This window comes from Neodiprion fabricii, chromosome 3, assembly GCF_021155785.1.
Source record: "Neodiprion fabricii isolate iyNeoFabr1 chromosome 3, iyNeoFabr1.1, whole genome shotgun sequence".
NCBI lineage: Eukaryota > Metazoa > Arthropoda > Insecta > Hymenoptera > Diprionidae > Neodiprion > Neodiprion fabricii.
Window position 1 is genome coordinate 26091316 of NC_060241.1, and position 21512 is coordinate 26112827.

The window sequence follows — 21512 nt, forward strand, 5'->3', positions numbered from 1 at the left end:
TGCGTCGATATGTAGGAGATAAGTGAAACTCTTGCAGGATGACAAGGGAAAACATTTTTCCAACAAGGTGATGTAGGTTATATTTTCCTCCTCAGTACACACATACACAGTTCAATTTCCTATTCGTTATTTGCATATCGGCGTATTGTGATACAACTTTTAACATATATGTATAAAAATGTACGCGACGTTATTAGATTAATACTAAACGATTGTATCAGGGGGGAAAAAATCTGGAAAATAAAACGCAGATCAGGAAATAAGATAAAACTGAAACTCACGCTTGGTGCAGCAGAGGGCCGGTTCCCGGAGTAGCGGGTTTCTTCTTGGCTTGAGTTTTGATATCAATGGGTCCATTCTGTTCTTCGTTTCTGTTAACCTCGATCCCGTTGTTGTTGGTCTTGCTGCTGCCTTTGGTATTTCCATTTCCGTTTTTCTGCTCAATTGACGCCGAACCTGAAAACCGATGATCACTTGAATGTAGAGACAAACAGGTTCGTATATTTAGTTTCTCTTTGAAATTCGGTGAAATATATACAGGAAGTGTATTGTATAGTTACGTATACAATTGTAGGTTTTATTTACTGTATCGTGTATACGTCGGCAAATTAAGCGGTAAGAACATGACAGTTCATTTTTTATTATACTTTCAACCCACATATATACAACATCTCTTTTGTTTATACGGAGTTAATTAGCTAGAGTTTAATTGGCGCTGAATCGCCGCAATGAATATCCCTCTTTTCCCGATGGACTGGTGCTTATTTTTAGGAAGAGAAGAAAAAAGGAGGAACAAAGCAGGGAAGGAAAAGAAAGAGATCAGAAGAAAGAAGTATATCGTATATCGTATATCGTATATCGATGTGACCTGCAATTACGAGACTAGCGATACACATAAAATTATGTTCAAGTCAAGACCAAAAAAAAAAAAAGAAAGAAAGAAAGAGAAATGAAAAAAACTATCTTAATTTTCTAGGACCTTCCTATGATATTAAACAATCTATGAAAATTCGCTGGCGAAATGAAATGTTTCTGACCAGTTTTAGTTGTGCACTAAGTTTTGTGATTCCACTGCATTCATCTTGAATCGCCAAAGTTATTTCTACACCGCCTCAAATCCTGGGATTGACAAATTTCATGATACGAAGACAGGAACTGGCATTAACTGCACTGAAAGAGATTGCAGATAATAATTTCTATACAAAGGTTCATTTTAAAGAATCGCACGAGTTATGAATTTTAAAAAACCTGAGTGGCCGCCATATTTTCCGAGTAGAATTCTTGACAGACTAAAAGCTTTTCTCTGGAAAATCTCTGTCGACAGCTTTCATCATAATTGGTATAAACATTCGCTCCTTGAGGAGTTCAGAATGTAAGGTGAAAAGAAAATGATATCCTTTGTTCAGAGCGTCGTTTATAATACATAAAGACACAACTAAAAACAATTCCGTAATTTCGATCTCGACGAACTATGTAAGCAAAGAGAGTTTAAAAATTCCAACATAAACATCCGATAAATCACGAAGTTAATTTTTGCAATCGACCGAAACATATACCGTAAATTGACCTTAAAACGAATAAATTTCAACAATCTATCAATGACACGAATAACCGCTTTCCATCTCTAAAATATCCCTACATTTATCCCCACAGCCGCTCTTATTAGGAACATAATGTCGAGGTGACCGATTGAGGCATCCGCCGGCTTAATTAACACCGAGCAAAGTTAGAGCCGCTGCACACGGTTTAGTTTTGCAAATACGAGGATAAATATAGAATGATGCGCATCGGGCAGCAATCAGTAGCAGCTCTCACCAGCGGAATAACTACGCGTGCAGTGTTTTGAACCCTAAGCGCATGCGGTCCGATTTGCTTAGGCAGGCGAAACGCAGTTTGTTGCAAATCGGATTGTTGTACATATACCATTCGTAGCAAGTGTGCGAGTGAGAGAGTGCGTGAGTCTTGATACATCCCGCGAAAGTACACGTGTACTCGCGTCACTCTACGAGACGTACGTTGTATAGCTAATGGACTTGTTTATTTATGTCCCATTGTAATCAGAGTTCATTCTACTTTGCACCAAGCATCTGAGCACGCGACTCGCCGAGTCGCCAATGAATGAATGAATGAATGAATGAATGAATGAATGGACGAATGAATGATCGAGTGAATGAATGAGTGAACGAACCAACGAACGAAACTAAAAAGAAATATACAATGCTGGCGGTAAGCTTTTTGGGTCAAATTATACATACATGTATGTATGCATGTATATAATATATATGATACAGCGTGCGTATAAAATGGTTCGAGAATAACTTGCAGAGAAATGACTCAATACCTAGATGCAGAGTCGATACATGCTGATTGTGACGTATGCTATACGTGTACATGCATGCATCATCATCTGGAATAGTGGATACCTAACTAGAATCCCGAAACGGGACGGCTGATTCATCCACGCCATATACGATTGCCAATTAATTTACAATCAGGTCTCAGCCCTCAGAGGTGATTAATCCCGGTTTCAATGTTTCGGAGCAAATTTATACAGAGTAATTAAGATACGTACGATCAATTCGCAACGCTTGAAATTAGTTACATATTCTTTCCGTCTTTACGTACACGCCTATATGGTTATAAAATTTATGTGCATTGAGTCATAGAATGAGTAAGAATTTAAAATCGCAGTAGTATTATATAAAGACGAAATAAAAAATAATGAAAATACATCAGTACAGTAGTTATTGCAATTGTGTATTTTAGAATTTTTTACAAATCGACAAGATTTTTGCCGCGAATAAATTGCTCGAGTGTTCGCCTCGGTTATCTCGTTTTTTTTTTTTTTTTAAATTTTTATTAGATTTACGAGTCTATCGAATCCCTCGATTTGAAGGTCCAGTACGTATAAGCCTCGGAATTTGAACGTTATATAAATATTTTACAAGTTGGTGTACCCTTTCGAGGATGCTGGAAAAGCAGCGATGCACTTTAGTTAATGTCGTATCGTAGAGGTCGTAAAATTTCACGAAAGGCGTGTTCACTCCGTTAGATCCATTAGACCCGCAAGACCATCATCCCATGTTTTTGGCGATACGGTATCCCCGGCATCAGTGTCTCTCATCCGTGTCAAGCGGAATTACAAATTTCAAGTGTTTTTTCCCGCACCTTGATCAAGATTTCATGACGTCGTGTCTCAGTGTCAAAGTTTCGAAAGTGTTAAAAGAGGCAGTAGGTCAAAAGGATGCCAAGGTCAGACAATATCTCGAAGCGAGCAAGAAGATCGCGTTATAATTTGAATTGATGAGGAAATAGAAACATTGTTTTTTGTTTCGATTTTCGTATCGATTTTCAGCTAAAATAAGAAAGAACGTAACGGGTAATATCCTTGTTCTAGATTTGCAAAACCGCAACGAAATTCTTTGGTAACTTAAACAAACTTTTCGTTTCCTATTTCTCTGTCTTCTTTTTTTTTTCTGTGCTAAATAAATATTATTATTATACAGGCCTGATTATTTTATTCACGGATTATATTGTAAACAATTTATTGTTACTTTAAATAAGAAAAAATTTACCTCCGTCTCTGGCGTTCAATATTTATCAGGTTGCAATTAGTTTTACCGCAATTTTAATTCATACTCGCTAAGCAAAAATACTACGGCTGTGCAATGCGTTATTGATTTTTTCGGTATTCTCATCTTCTTTCGGGAGTATACGATAGTTTTTTTTTTTTGTTTTTTTCCCAATACAAAGATAGAAACTCGGTAATGAACCCTCGGGAATACATAAGAAAATTGGTCTAAAAAAAAATCTCCTACGCCGCACGAATCAGGGTTTCGAATAAAAATTGGCAGAAGCTGGTAGTTCGATCGAATTATTGTTTTCCCAATCAAATACATAACAAATAATGCGAATCAATTTATACAAGTAGTTACTTTTTTCTACAGCAAAAGGTCGTTAGAAAACATGATCAAAAATGCACAGCATCGATGGTAGATTTGAAATTACCTTTCAAATATTGACAGAGTATAGAGTTTTTGACCGTATTCGATGATTTCAAATTTTTGACCACTATATTGGATCCGCGACAACGACATTTTCAAATTTGATTTCATTTTTGTAGTCGACGATTCCGAAAACCACTACATAGAGTTTTTTTTGACCAGATTTGACTAAATTCGGAATTTTTATCCGCCACATTGGATCCACCATCTGGAATTTTGGAAAAGCTAATTTCAGATTCGCAATCAGCGAGCCCAAAAAGCACAGAATACTGTCTTGTTATAAAATTTTACTCGGCACAATAATGTGTGGCTCAAAGGGTTGATCTTCTAAGTGCGAAAAAGTTTCGAGGTACGTGTAACACAGGTGCAAATCATCTAATTACAAGTTTTTGCAGGGAATCCTGTTGCAAATACCTACCACCTAAATGCACGGAATATATCATTATTTATTATTTATTAACGGGCAATCACACTTGACCGTTATAATGAAAAAGCGTGTTCGCCAACGATTTGTCAACGTCTTACGGTGAGAAATAAAATCCGGAGAGGTTTCAAGTGCTATCGAAGAATGACAAGACCCGGGGTGCGTTATACGTTCAGAAGGAGAAATTGAAAGCCAGGTACGTTTGACCCTGGTTGTGAAGCCGTAGCCTTTAAACTATTTATATAACCAAAGAAACTAACCAGGACGGATGTCGGTATGCGACGACGACTTATATAGTGACTGTGCAGAAACCAACGATCACTCTTGCTAAACCGCCAGCGGTGGCGGCGTCAAATCAAACATTTTCATCGCATCTAGGAATACGCTGGACGACGGCTTGTTCCTAAAGGTTGGTTGGTCAAAATACGATCAACAAACGGCATCGTTGCACCGACCACTCAAACAAAATCTGTTTTGGTCACATTATAGAAAATATATGTATAAAAAATTGGATTTTGTGTATTTATTATTGAAGCATTGAAGTATGCAAGGAAATTTTCTTTTTATTTCTGGTACATTTTATAAAGCAGAGGAGCGGTCGCAAAATGGCATCTCAAAAAAAAAAAACTTTCCGACGGTTGACTACATAAGTGTACAATTTTACACAAAAAATTTGCAGTAAATTATGAATTAAAAAAAAAAATGTAAGCAATTTAAAAAAAACTCTACGATGCGACGATAGCGATAAGTTTTCTGAAGAGAATACTTTTTGAATGAAGTCGATTGGACAAAATTTGACAGAGTTATGCTGACAACCAGGTCAAAAAACATGGTTTCGAGAAAAACGCGTTTAAAGTTTCGAGAGGATAAAATTGAATGATGCAACTTAAATGTTGATATAAAACAAGCGTCGACGCTTGGTGCAAATTTCGAATACTTCTAAGCCGAATATTGTTTTAAAAATTTGTAGGCATATTCTTAAAGGTCAAAACTATCTATTCAAGCAAAAAAAAAAATAAAATCGATTTTTTTTTCACACTGATATTCCCCTTTAACACGAAACATCGGTACCTCAGCTTTTGTTTACGATACCAGTGTTTTTGTATTTTTATATTTTTCGTATCGATCTCGTAATAAATTTTACAAAGAGTATCGATTTTCAGTCATCCAACGAGGAGTGGAAAAATTCTTCCTTGAAAACACGACCCGAGAAACTTGATCGAGGTTCCTTTTGCAAGGTAAAATCATACAAGGCTTGAATCGAGTGGTTCTTTTTTTTTTTTTAACATTACTGCACAGCAGATCACGAGCGGATGCAGGCTAGATGCTGAAGTTTGCATATCTTACCTCCGCGTCTGACGACGCGAAAATGAATCACTTTCTTGGCAAAGTATTTGTCATCGAGTGCTTCGCAAATTCTGAAGTCTAGTGGCTGAATAACAGAATGACCATTCGTCGGATTCGAGAATAGCAGGAAAAAAAAAATAATTATCGTTTCTTTTATCGTATGATATTTATATGGTTATAGATTTGACCGACTGCTGGAGTAATTGGATATTTAAAAATTGAATTAACGACTTGGATTTATTTTACCGTGATACCGCGTATAATTGATTTTACGACACTGAAAACGGACACGAATTACTTCATCTTAGATTCATTTTTTCTGCCTTTTTTTTTCTCTCTCTCTCTTCGAATAATCAATTGACAGTGAGTGATACATCACTCATGTCAAAGTAATAAATTGCGTATTCGATACCGAATGTACCGAATGAAATGTATTAATCTATTTATCGATGCCTCATAGTACTATGTAATATCAAATTTCCAATTTTTTCTTTTTTTCTTTTTTTTTTACATTCGAATGTCGTCAGCGTGCGAGATAGGCAACAAGAATCGTAAGCGACGATACGTCAGATTTTTTTGTTCAACAGTCCAAATTGATCGGCATAAAACCATCGGTTACAATTCGTAATTTCAATCATCGATGCGGTATAGCCGTTTATTGCTATTCCGCTATATAAAGTCTACTTCTGTTCAGGCTTCCCGATCATGCGCAGACCGATTCAACCTAGCCAAAAACACCTTTCTCCTCACCGTTCGTATGCCTGTGTTTTGCACGTGCGATAAACGAGTGACAGGTACAGAGAGCAATGCGATATCTTCGAACGAACTGCACGAAAAACTGATTGTGTCAAAAGACTTGTTACTGTGGGATGTATTTGTAACGCGGTAAGAAAATTCGATCCGCATCTCTTACGTAAATGTACATTCGTCGGTGATCGTATACACGAGGAGGAGACCGATATTACATGTATGTATGTGTACATTACTTTGGATTTATACGCAATTGTCAATGAAAAGCAAATGAAAAATAACGCGAAGGTCGATAGGTATTTTAGCATAAGTCTCTTTTTACCACTAAATTACAACCAAAACAGGATTACACGCTCGGTATAGTGTTTATTTTTCATCAACTCTGCCTCGTCAGGCCTTCCTTGTTATTTTACTTCTTTTTTTTATCCTTATTTCGCTTCGCATGTCTTTCCATCAAATGTATGTTATGCCTCCCCACTCCTGCCTATGTAGCCAATTTCTCACCGGTATGGCTGATTCGACACGACGCAATAAATTCGATTATCACCCTGACGAACAAAAAGCAAAAAGGTGTAAGAAAAATAAATGAAAGAAAAAAAATTTTTAAAATAAGAAAAGTGGAGGGAACAAAAAAAAAAAAAAATCAAACAGCACCGGCTGAAGCGAACAGTTTTACAATTGGATTAAAAAGACGCCAATCAGATCACCATTATGAACGGATGAAATTTCACTATGACGTAATTTGATTTGACGCCTCACTCTGCTGCACAATTTGCATGTAAATTGTTAAATGATTCATGAATTATATCGCGCAATGTTTTACGCCGATGGAAATACACCGATTTCGTTTTAACGACGATTACATTCAACCCTTCGAAGCCGTTTAATTATTAGCGACCCAAACATTCTCGGAATATCGGATCTCGTTTTAACGATTAATTATTCAACGTTCGAAGAATTTCCTCAAGTCACAGTTTCACGTATATAACGTAAGTACGTAAGTTGCACGCTTAAATACGTTATACCAGTAGATTTCTGTACATCTCCATCACGATTATGCAGAACTATATAATACGCGGTGTGCCGTATGACCTGGCGGAAGATAACAAAAGTCATAATTACAATATGAAATGGCACGTACAGATTGGTTAGCCTGAGAAAATATTCCAGTTACTTAATGTACGATACAGAAATCGGCGCATAATCGTTATGACGTAATTATCGGCAAGATCGTTCGATCCTCGTATCGTCTTAGAATCTTCGCGACACGGACATTTCAATTAAACAAATAACCTTCCACATCCATCGAGCAACAAGTTAAGTAACAAAGCAACGATATTAGGAAACTGGCTGTCGGTTGGTGATATGAGAAATAATAATCAAATTGTTTGTCGAACCCTTCGGCGTGTTCCTCTGCAGTTTCAACAACCACCTTTTGTCTTAAGCAGCCCCACCCTCAAAGTCTCGAATTCCTGAACCGCGTAAGGAGAGGTGGTGCGGAGCAATTCTACCTTACGACACAGTCCCAAGTGTCGGGGCGTAGGTAACACAAGGGCGAGAGAATACGAGAACGGGGTTCCCGTCTACGTATAAGGGTGCGAAGTGCTTCTACGTAGGGTCCGCATAAACCATTCCGCGATAATGCTGCTCAATTTGGAATCAGAGGCAGGCAGGTTCGTCCCCTCGTGAAATGCGGGGAGTTGAAAAATAAGACGGTACGATGTCGCATAGACTACGGTTCCACCCAACAGTCGACTACCAATGCCCGAGGGACGAAGCTGAAGAGGAAGAGAGAACTCACGATCAGACGGCGGCAGAGCCGAGACCCTTCTATTGATCCACGAACAGAAGGGAGACAAACTCCCGTCCGAACAGGAAGGAAACCCGAGAACGAAAAGGCTCGCGTAATTATACTTCGTGCAAGTGTGTTTATACATGTAAGCCTAATTTGTCCGACGCATTAAACCGTGATATTACATACGTGATATTGTAATTGTTACGATTAAAAAAAAAAACAAAAAGAAACGAATAAAAAACACAATACAAGTAACATATCGTCGACGAATGACGAATTTCTGCAAAGAAGAGGTGTAATTGGATAATCGTAGATGAGTCCCAAAATTTTCGCAATGATCGACGATACCGACAGTTGAAATGTCTAATGAGAAATTGGCGTTTTTATTCATCTAGCATGCGTAACCGTAGGTACTTTTACAGAGGTATATGTATATATATGCGAGATCGAAGAAGCGGCAATCTCTGGGACTGATTTCAAATCCTTTCTTGTTTCAACGTCTTGACTATTAATACGGCCATCGAGTAATCGGTCAAAGCAATTTCATACTGCGGGTAATTTCATCTCTTGCCGCTGCGAAAAATAATTATGAAGCACGTCAAAGTCTCGCGGATAATTTCTAATTAACTTAAACAGATTGACTATAACAGCCTCCAACGAACCTGAGGGGGTATAGTTTCCACAAGTACCTATATATTATAACGCGTATACCTAGACACGAAACAACTTCGCAGTTCAAGATTAAAATTTGACATTGATTTCAACGAGTTTTTTATTTTTTATTTTTTTTTCAATCAAAATATGCATACAATACAAACTCATTATGCGTATCGTATGAGAAAATGATCGTGCCTGACGTTATGCAGCGAGAGAGGATTTACGGAGTGACGGGAATAGAACAGCTATAGGTTTGGATTAGATTCGTTGGACTAGCTGCTGGTTGCATTTAAAATACGGAAATTTGGCAAGCTGACAAAGCTGCGATGAAAATAATAACCTGGAGTGAAGAGAAAAAAAAAATTAAATATAGATTTCATGCTAAAATTAAATTCTTCGGTGTACAGCTAAGTATACTTGTGATAATAGATAACAGATAGTGTTTCGTGGAAAAAAAAAAAAAACGCGAATGGTTACTTTAAACCCTTATGAATCCAACGACATATCGCACTAAATTATGCAAGACAATTGCTTTTTTCATCAGCTAATATAACAAATCGAAAGGACAAACTGCAGAGGAGAATATCGAGGCAGATCGTGAAGAAATTTGTTTTTCTTTTTTTTTCAATACCCGCAGTGTGGATAAAAATTCATCTTTATAATAAACAGCAGCAGCAGAAACAACCATCAACACGGCGCGAAAGAAAATAATCGTCGCCTCACATTTTTTATGGCCTTATCCAAGCTTTATACCCGCGTAACATAGATTACACGTTACACTTGTAACAAAGATTTAGCTGTAACAGCTGACAAGCGTCGTTAAATCATTTTAAAGCCCGAAAAAAGTAAAATCGTACCAAAAAAATAAACAAAAGCGTTATTAAGTACAGCAAGAAGAGGTTAAAAACTGACTCTGTTATCTCACGGCTGATTAATAAACGCTGTATTGAAGTCTAAAGGGAGAGAAAACAATTTGCGTTTGCCTTGAACGTCGTGCAGAGCAGACGCACGTATTTGGTCTACGTGACCGTAACCACGCGACGTATTAGAATTCCGACAGTTTATTATGATATAATGGTTACTGTCCGCTTTTGAAATAACAATCCTTTACTCTATCAACGAGCGCATCTTCACAATGACAATATTTTTTAGCCGTAGGTAAAATAAACGTCCCCGCAACCTAATCCTCTACTCCTAACAATTATAATTACAACGATATTTAAATTATCACGGTAACGATTGTACAAACTTTATCAAGGAATTTTCATCGGCAACCGTGTAACGAATGTAATTAACATTCCTCTGTGTGGAATCGTAGACAACTGCAGGCCATGTTATTTCGCATCATCCGCACGGCAATGAACTACTTACTCCTACTTTGGTGGTATGGTGCGTGGGCCGAGAGAATTGTCGAGACTGTCGCAACGCACAATCATCGTCTATTGCCGAATCTATACCATATCTCTAATCGTTAAATAATATTAAAAATAGATTTTCCTACGCAGCTTTCTGTAGTATTTATGATAAAATATAAATATATATGATAAAATTCGCGAATAAAGCGAAACGAAATGACGAGATTATAACCTTCTTAAAAAATGAAGAAGAAAAACTTTTAATTAAATAAGAATTATTTTTTACTTCTTTGTACAAGCTTTGCATATTCGAATTTGGAAGGTTCGAATCCGTAAGCATGAAATTTAACATTGTCGTTGTTTAAAAATTGGCTGTCACAGATCAGAGAACAACAGGCAAATTCCGTAAGCACGCGAGGCTTTTTTACCCACAGTTATTTGTTTCTACTGAAAAATGACAATTTTTGATTTGTCACTCTCGTCGCCGCGGTGCCATATGACAAGTTAACACGTATTTTTCCCCGTCGAATAAACCTCACCAGACTGTAATAAAAGTGTCAAAGAACAGAAACGGACGTTGGATCAAACGGCCTCTCAGCATTGACCCAATTGCCTGCAGTAGACGTGTTAATTACTTCCTGCTTTTACGCGACGTACGGGTTAAATGATGTCTCAACATTATACCATCTCACCTACAAGATAACAATTTCCGAAAATGTAGAGAATGCGGTATAGTATAAAACCGCAGGTTTAGTGTGAAAAAAAAAAGTTATTACGCAATCAACAATGAGAGTAAAGAAATTTTCTGACATAATTAATTGATTAAACGGTTTAAAAATTTCCGCCAATGTCTCTGTTTTTCTGCTTCAAATTGTATATGTATACGTGGGCGTGCCTTGTGACCTTCCCGCTTCGTAATGCGCGGGCATCGACGCGACGTGATTTTATTCATTATTGCTTTTTTCGCATGCAGGGCGCGGTGAGTCAAACCCCGCATGAGTAAGTGCTAATGAATGTAAAAGATATATCAACCATGTATCCGTGTACATTTACACACCCGTTACGCACATACGTTCAAAGCCGCGAATTCGTGCACGGTATAAGTTATAACTCGTGGCACAAATTTCCGCCAACGTACCCGCAGCTGCGTATATCAGGTGTGACTATCGTCAACACTGTGGATTTTGGCTTCTAACTTTACACTGAGAGAAATTTTTAGTTCCGGTTACCGCTCAGTCCTTGACTAATTTCATTTTTTACCATAATCGAAAAATATACTTCTAGGTAGAAAGTGAAAATTAGTTTTCCAGCTGTTACCGGAAGGTCTGGTACCCGTTACTATTCTTTCTCATTACGATCACTGTTACTAGATTTTCTCGTAACCGTTGCGAAAATTTAACGCTTGTGCAACAATAAATTCATGTTAAAACCGTATTTAACTAAAAAAGTAGAGTAAACCGAACAAAATGATTCTGCGTTGCAATTGCCAAAAAAGGATCGACGATTGCGCAAAATGGTTAGGCGTACCTCGTTTTTCGTAATTCCAACAATATTCAAACAGTTTTTTTAACGACACCTGTTTTACTGAATTTTTCTAGTCACTCTAACAAATAAAATTTTTCTCAGTGCACGTGGCAATTAATGAAATTTCAGGTAAACAGCAGAGATTCGTGAACCAGAAATCTAATATCTCGGCTAAACGGGATGAAAGAGGAAGAAGAAAGTTATCGCGAATCATAAAGTGCGAATCATCGGGAGAACGCGAACTCGTAGAAGCTGCTTTCTTTTTTTTGATTTTAAATTCTTTTTTCACTTCCGTGTGCAACAAATTTCGTTCGATTGACCGCAAAGTTCGACGAAAATAATCACTTTACACCTGTAGAATGAACCTGTCGCATAGTATATATAAATATACATGCCTGTATAAGCGGGGATAAACTTTGTACTTTAATTCGGTTAGTGACGCGTCACAAGTTTTAGGACAATTTTCTACCTGTTGATCACTGACCACATACATCTACGTATAGCTGTATCTAGGTACTTACACACATATGCATGATTTGCGCGCAGTTTTATTAAAGAGACACTTTAATCCACCAAGTTTATATAGGGGAATAATTGTATTACAAGCTCAATCGAACTCTGATGTTACTCGAATTACCAGACTGAGAATATACCCAAGGTATAACATAAATTGTAGCAACAGGTTATGTATTCATATGTACGAGCTCGCTTTTGAATAATTTATCAATATATAAAACTATATATGTAATAATATGCAAAGGTCTTTGTGCATGTGACGCAAACCGGATCTGCCCGTAAGATTTTTTCTATATAATGCTACAAATCACGTTTACGCGTGCACGTAAGTACAACGTATTGTCATTTTATGACAATAAATTTCGTCAAAAAATACCACAGAACGATCAGCTGAGTGCTGACAGAGTTGAAACACTGCGCATAGTAATTTTAGCTCTAATCGAACGACGCTATCGTCGCGTATTCCTATGTACACAATGCCAACCACTCACCAATTGCAATTTGTTGATCCTAGTCGTTCGGTTTTTTTTCCGATTCAAAATATTAGCTGAAGCATGCATATTGGTTTGATAGTACGAAACATGACGTTTTCAATAATCGAACTTGTAAACTTGACAATTAGTCCGGAAGGTCAAAAGTCATCAGGTCAAGGACCTGGACAGCCAGAACTACGGAGCGCTTGTTCCGGAAGTTAAGTTTCACCAGGTACTGGACCTGGAGCAGAGAAACTACGGAGCGCTTGTCCGGGAACTCGAGTTCCACCAGGTAGCGGACCCGGAGCGCGGGATCCAGGAGATATAAAAACCGGTACTCGAAATCTGCGGAGCGAGACTCTCATCCGTCCGCTCTACTGCGCGGTTGTTTCCAGACTGAGAAATTCGGCTATAAGCTGATTTTGGTCGTGACGGTTACTATAGCTCGATGACTTCGAGAGTGAAAAAAAATTTTGAGCGACGTCACTTTCTGAACGTCCGAACAACCGACATCCAAACTTTGGTTTCAAACTTTAATACTACGTATGAATGTATGAATGTATGAATGTATGAATGTATGAATGTATGACGTATGATTTTAGATGGATAATTTCAAGATAATAATAATTCGTATAGAAATACTACGATCTCCTATTATCGTAGGAATATTATTATTATTATTATTATTATTATTATTATTATTATTATTATTATTATTATTATTATTATTATATTTATGAATATTCAGAATTTGTAACACATTTAAAAAAATGCCAATTTTTAGTTGGGTTTGCAGGGTTGGCGTTGAGTAATCATAAAAAATTAACGGTTGGAGGGGAAAAAAATCCAAGGAAAATCGTGAAGCGAATCGACAACCGTGAGGGGAAATATTTGGTCGAGTTGACATGGAATACCCCATGTATACAATGCCTCGATTATACCGGAATTCGTACATTTCATTGGAATTACGAATAAGCAATGAAAGACTCCCTCCGTGTAGAGATACGAATCTAGCCGAAGAGCGTAAAAGTTTAACAAACGCGCGTCTGCAAGCTGATCGCCAAAGTAACTCGTCCACCTTTGTTCGTTAACGCCCACATATTATATTCGCGGTTTCGTCAAAGCCGCAGCGACTTCCGCTTACTAAAATATATCCAGGATAGGCTTGGTCGCTGTTTGTTAATTAAGAAAAATCAATCATCTTCTAATTAAAAATCCATAATCATAACAACTATTGATTGGCTTCCCAGAGATTAAAATTTTTAACGTTATCATTCATGCAGCACCAATTGATCTTGCTAAATTATACATAATAGGCGTATAATTTTCTTCTTTTCATTGAGACCGGTATTCTTCTTTTTATTATAGTTTATTTCATTATTTTATTTCTTATTATTTAATCTTGAAACAACACGAATCGATTTACTTCGTTTTTCTAGATATTCGCGATATTTGATTAACGCGCAAATCAGTGAATATGATACGTAGTTCATACTTTTAATCCGTTTTGATTGACAGCAAAGAATTAAGATTTGGATCATTCGCTTCTTTTCTTACACGCGTGATTTAGCGATACGCACATCAGTTGTTAGTTTTCCTCTCTTTTTTCTTCTTCCTTCTTTTTGACAAGTATCCATCGATCTCTCATCTTTCATAGATAATTAGAAGATATATACGTCACATTGTAAGGTTAAATGTGTTTTTGTTACGTAAGGTTAAGATTATCAATCTGGAATCGAAGAACCGCGAAGCAGCCGCTGTTACCATTTTATGATAAATCGATTCTTTCAAAAGTTATTTATGGACCCTTTTTGTAGAACGTTTCATTCCCTACAAAAATACGTTCTGGTCTTATCAGTAAATTAATGAGTGACGAGTTGTAAAATTCCAAAGCTAAACAAAAAAAAAAAAAATATTTCCAATGTAATTTAAATGGGAAATAGAAAATCGCTACGATACACCTCTTGATATTAAAATTAAGAGATCAAACTTTGATAGCATTTTTTTTTCATCATTTGGAACAATATTTTTTACTTGAATTTTGAAAAACAAAATAGTCGAATTTTTCGATATAGTCTAATGTACGTCAAATCCAATGAATGATTTCACGAAGATTATCTGAAAAACATTACCAATTTATAAAGTATACTCCGATTATTTTTATTTTTATTTTTCCCTTCGCAATCCAACGTTCGTGAATACGTTCAACCAAATCTCCGAAAATCATCGGTCAGTTCGCCTTTTAAACCGCCAAATTTCGGTATTATATCAATTGATAAAAGAAAAAATCCAAACATCATGTATGTAAAACGGTTTGGATTTAAGAATGAGTAAGACATCATCAAATTTCGGCGAATCTCGTCTGAAGTTTTTTCAATCAGAAATTAAAACTATCCTAAGAAATGTGTGTGTGTGTGTGTGTTGTAGTGAACTTTCACGTAATTCTCGCAAAAGCTACATGTATCATGATTCAAGATTTTAGTAAGGCTTTTTTACAGTACGCATCTAGCAAATACAAACGACTCAAGATACTTCCAATTATTTTGCTTCGCCTTATAATTGAGGAAAAATACGCAAGTAATTTAAAATCACTCGCGTAACCTTTCAGCCAAATATATACGAATGGCTCGTGAATAAATAAGAACGTATAATTAACCTTCCGAGATAACAAAATTATACACGACGTCTAAATACGTAGAAAAAAACTCAAAACATCGAAAATCATTCGTTATTGTTTGTCATGCAGGAAAGAGGCGTGCCATTTATACCCACTGTGGAACGGACTTTACCTTTTATCCATAGAGCGATGCCTACATATACATACACACATATATATATATATGTATATATGTGTGTGTATAAAATGACACAGAAATAATTATAAGAAGGTTGTAATAATTATAATAGGCAGATGCCTGCAGTGTTATCTAGGTTTACGAACAAACTTTAATGCCGAGATGAGAAGATAAGACAAACATTTCGCGTCAATGACAACGATAATAACAGTAATAACAACAACAACACAGGTTAACAAGAAAAAAAAATTTCGTGTGTATATTTAAGTGAATAAATTTTGATTCTATACATCGAATAATGACCAAAATCTGCATTTACTACTTATAAAGTTTGCTTTTGCATTTTTCACGTTGATAAACAGTTCTTGAAGTTTTGGTTGACAGTATAAGCAGCAGGTAAAAGCACGTCGAAATAAAAAGCAAACTTTATCTAATAAAGCTATTTTTTATTTCATTAGTTACGTGGAAGAAATCGAAAATTAGACACCAGTTTCGATCGCGGTTTGCCTAATAAAATTCAGTTCAATCCTCGCGACCCTTGCACGCGATAATTTGAGTGTGAGAATTAAGTAAATTAGCGACGTAATTTTTTTTTACCACTTCATTACACGTAAACATATTTTGCTATTACATTTATATTGACGAGTGCGCAGCTTCCTTTTACAGCGCATGATCTTGATTTCCTCCCGTCCGCGACATGATGTCACAAGTGTCTTTATGCATGCCTTGAGTAATACCGGTGCGCGAGTTTGACATTAGAATCGTATTTAAACTTCTATTCGATTGCCAAAGAGCGACAGGTGTGCACGTGTAAGCATGAATTTTACACACGTTACTTAAGGTATAACAGAATGAGGCGTAGTACGAGTTCGTAGTGATATCACACGGTCCGCGGATAAAGTACCTCTATTTACTTGTAATAAGTAAAAAGTACGTCGAAAAAGGGAAAAAGCAGGCGGACGTGAATTTTTTTTTAAATTTTTTTTAAAAAGCACAGAAGATTAAGTACAAACAGAACAGAGCGGCTGCAATAACGACGAAAAGAAGACGAAAAGAGGACGGTAGAGAGGAAAAAGTATATTAAAACTTGAAAAGAGCGCGCAGGTAAATGGATCAGATGCTGTACGTGTTAGAAATCCCACATCATATTATCGCGCGATGATGAGAATACCGATATTGAATCCTATACCCGTCATTTCATTAACACCGCTTTAAAACAACAGACATATACGTATAAGTTATATAAATTTTAAATATACAGTACGTATAATACCTTGGTCATAAGTTATCCGACAAGTACACAAAGCTGTACAGCTGTGAATACAACGCGTGAACGAAGAGACTGGATTTGTTCGATATGTCGTACGATTGTAAAATGCGTGCAGTGTCGTGCGGTTGTTTGAAAATAAGAACTTGCCGTGGTGAGATAAATATCGAAACGTTGTTCATCAGAAATAGAAAAGTTATAGATAAGTGTACACTCTTCGTGAAAAAAACATATTTTTCATATTTTATGACAAACAAGCCGTGGTGTATTATTACTGGACACCTATAACCTATTGTAGGAATAGCCACCGTCGAATGATTAATAGACGATACGATACAATGCCGGATCTAAAAAAGCTGCCTGCGAAATTTAAGCACCGCAGAAATAGACTGAAGTTGAGAGAAAAATGAGTCCAGCCGAAATGATAAAGGCGAAACGGAATGTATATATTGTACACGTTACGTACGTAGCTACGTGGAGGGGTACAGACGATGATAACAAGTCGCCGTCAGTTCGTGTTTGAATCTGCAGGACGATTAGCTATACGCTGTACGATGCGTGTGTAAAAAACTAGCGAACGACCTTATCTGCATATTTAATTAAGAAAGGACGTCGATTGGCCAAATATCGATACTTGTCACTAATCTTCTTTCTTGTATATTCGTATTTATAGGTAAGGTCTGGGCATTTATCGAATTGTTATATAAATAGATAAATGGAGGAAATACTAGAATTATAAAAAACATTCGTCGATACTGACGCTTCGTTTTAACTCTATTCTTTGTTGTATATTGCTATACACAGTCGGTTCAATATACTGCCATTTTTTTTTTTTTTTTTTACGGTAATCGAGGTCGTTGCGATATCCTACAATTAAATATTGAACGGTGCTAACGTGATTAAAAAATAAAAAATAATAAATAAAAAAAAAAAAACATGTTCGAGTGAATTTGTAGGAAAAAAATCATCTGAATAAAAGAACGAGTTGGTAGAGTGAAATCGAATGAATCACTTGATTTCTAACAATTCCAAAGCGATTCGAAACAACGCACGGACATTTAAGATTTTATTTATTTTTTATTCTTATCAAACAGAAATCTTTCCTACAATATGAGAATATAAAAATTTCACGGATAATTGCAGTAAAGTGATTAATCACGATCGATTTTTGACCGGCTAAAATTTTCGTAAACAACGACAAAACACGATTAATGTTATCTAACGATAAATCGGGTCGGGACGGGATTGTTTGTATACTTGAAACGGGACCGGGTTAAAGAACGATATCGGATCTGTTTTGAATAGAGAGAGAAAACATGACAGAAGCGCAAGAAGCGGAGAAGGTATAACAATGTACATATGATGAGTGAATTTGCGTCACGTGCGACGAAATGATCGCGGTTTCGCACGTGCTTCGAGTTCCATGTCTCCGATTTGGAATTATCGTCAACGAAAGCCCAATTCCGCCGCAGATATATTTATACACATGGCATCCTTTATACATACAGTATATTACAAGAAATTCGTCATGGCAATGATAACTATAGCTATTTTGATTGGAAGACTTCGTTATTGTATCGGAATTTTAGAATTTTTATAACTAGGGCATAACAAACAATTAACAAGGTCGTATTTTATAAATTTCCACTCCCTCTGCAATGGTTGAAGGCAAAGTTGCTCTTGTTGTGAAATGCATCGCAGTTCCTTTCTTTTTTTATCTTTTTCAGTTATACTATATTCTTCTTTCACTTATCGCCAGAGTTTCTATAAACGGTATGGAAACAAGCTGTACGCGGTAAATGATGTGTGCGATAAACTGCCACACTACGTAAATGGGTAATACGAAGTTAACTCGATCTGCATATAAGGCATAAATTCCTGTATTCGCACAGTTTGTTTTCCAATTTCAAAATGAACGCGCGTAAGGCATTATGTTGTTTATATTTATTGTTGCAACCTGTACAGGGTACGATAATATAACGCGTGTGGCGAAAGAGGGAAAGAGATAGAAGTACGAGCAGGAATATCTATTTTTTCACTTCACAAATTCAACGTTCATTAATTTTCGTGCATACACAAATATCTCTCAATCTATAATAGTTATAATATAATTACAACGGTATAGAACGAGTTACGATTTGATTGCTTTCTAAGAAAATATTTTTCCCTTTCCAATAACACCATTCATCTATTATTAGAAATTTTCTGAATGTGTCACAAGTTTTCGAAATTTCAGTTAATTACGAAAATATCGGCCTTAGAAAGTTTACCGAAACGAAAAAATTGTTTGGAAATAATTCAAATTCAACCTTCTCCACGCTCACCAGACAGCATTTATTTAAACAATATACATATATGTATGCATGTACGTATATCGCGCGCAATTTCACGAGTCGAATGTACAATAATTTTAAACAAATATTGAAACTCGAACTTATATATAGCTTCCAGTTATTACACAGCTAGCAGCGATATGCGCATAAGAGATCCGTGTGCAAATAAAGCGGTTCAATCGTGTGAGTGAGATGATAATGTAGTTCCTACATCGTGTATTTCGTCTAAACGGTGAGAAAAAGAAAAAGGAAATGAAAAAAGACGACACAACAACATAATTAGCGCCAATTTTCTATGTATATGTGCAGTTGTACCGTTGAAAATTTTTCACCCCACAAGAAGAAACGAGCTGAGGGGAAATTGCGTAGTCGAGAAGCAGCTGCAGAGTAAATAGTATATATATTATATATATACAAGGAGGGGGAGAGCAGCTAGGAGCATCTGTTGGGTGCATTAAGAGTGTGTAATTTGAAAACAGAAAAACCGTTGGCCGCGAATCTCGCGGTATTGAGAATCGTTCGAACAGTTGATCGTACACCTTTAAAAACCTCGACTTTCACCTAAATACGAGAAGAAAAAAATTCTCAAAGACCGTCTAAATAACCGAAGCACCGGTCTCGCATAGCCGTTTATTTGTTCAAGGGCGATCGAAGCAGTTTCCATTCGAGCCTGGCAGAGGGAATAATATAATCTTGAGAGATTTGCAAATCGGTGTGTATTTATAAAAAGATTAGGCGATGATCGTGAGGATCAAAAATAAAGAATGAAGGAGGGGGGGGGGGGAGGGATTTGGAAGTGTGACGCGATATATTTCGAGTCAGATATTATAACCACGAGGTTGAAGTTAGTAAGGTTAACGTATCGAAACGTCCAAACCAAAATATCTATTTTGTATCTTTGGAACAACTAAAATTGAATTTACAAAACCTTTTCAGGTATCATCCGAATGTTGCAAGATAACGACTTGTCCCAAATATGCAACAGCACGCTAACGTTACAAACTTCAGCCCGATTTATAATCGTAATAACAATTTTGAGGTCGGTTCAGAGACGCTACTACGACCTGAATTTAGGTACGGATGGTAGCTTTCGCAGTCCACACATCTTTCCGTTACTTCCTCGACAGAGGATAATAAATAAATATGATAACAATTCCCACTGATTTAAAGGTAAATCTATCTTTATAAAACGACACGCGATGCTCGGAGTTGCGTAATAATTGCCCGAGGCGTGTTTGAGCGTAAATATTCCCAAGAAAAGACGCGCGGCTGCGACGCGACGCGAAGTTGGATGATACAGAGAGAAACGCGTCCTGCTGATACGCGGGGTGTTCATTCGCGTTTATACACATGCAGACCTACCAACCTGAAACCACTCGAAATTGTCGAGGACCGAGTTTCAAAGAGAAAGGGAAGAGAGGTGGAAAATAAAAAATTTTGTTCAACTACAAACACCGTGTTACGTAACAAGCCTGCCAAATATACGACAAAGCTACGTCGCGCACGTTTATAACAATTCATAAGATACACCTAATTTACTCGAGCATCGCGTTCTTCTCATTTTCATTTCTCTTCTCGTCAGTATTTTTCTTTCTCGATCCTGAAACCATTCCTGATGGATCATAAATCAAAGGATCAACGTTACCTTTGGCCCTGCGCGCCAGCTGGGATAAATTCTGCCTCAAAACCTTAAGCCACATGTTTCTTCGTCGGTTTTTAAACACCTTCGACACTTCTGTCAATTTTATTTTATATATACAGTATATTATCACCGTGAAGCACTGTAACACAGCACGTCAAGTTCCTCAACGTCCGAAACGAACGATATTTTCAGACGGTAAAAGTGCGTCGTTCCCGAGTATCGATCGAGTTACAACAAGATATTTCTGATTGTTTTAAATTGACGTTCGTAAATGAAATTAAACTCGTTTCAGCGAGATAACGTCCAGATACGAAGGGTGCAATGTAAGAGATACGTTTGCGTATATACACAACACACATACACGTATGTACATTAACGCGTGAAACGATGAGGATTTGTAAATTGTCGAGAAAGTTTAGTGCGACAAACAACAAGTTACACACCACCGGCGGCACCAGCAGCACGAGTTGTTAAAACTATGTTTCGTCGATTCAACGAGTGATGCATAAAGAAGTACTCGGTATATTTACGCACTTATCGCGAAGCGGATCGATGCACACGCTGTGACTGCGCTCTTGCGACTGAGGAACGAGCTTCTGTAGCCAGCTCAGGCAGCGACAATCCGGCGAA

At 36.9% G+C, this 21512-nt stretch overlaps 1 protein-coding gene across 4 annotated transcripts in view; it reads right to left on the bottom strand.

The window, feature by feature from the left end:
• Nucleotides 1–21512, bottom strand: part of LOC124178163 — a 36756-nt gene that overhangs the window by 4563 nt on the left and 10681 nt on the right. For 3 of the 4 annotated variants that reach the window (XM_046561355.1, XM_046561356.1, XM_046561353.1), the window contains one exon: nucleotides 282–456. In XM_046561355.1, the coding sequence (XP_046417311.1) occupies nucleotides 282–456 (175 nt within the window). Of the gene's footprint in view, nucleotides 1–281; nucleotides 457–20885; nucleotides 21457–21512 lie in introns of those variants that run through there. The other variant, XM_046561357.1, reaches the window with a different exon arrangement.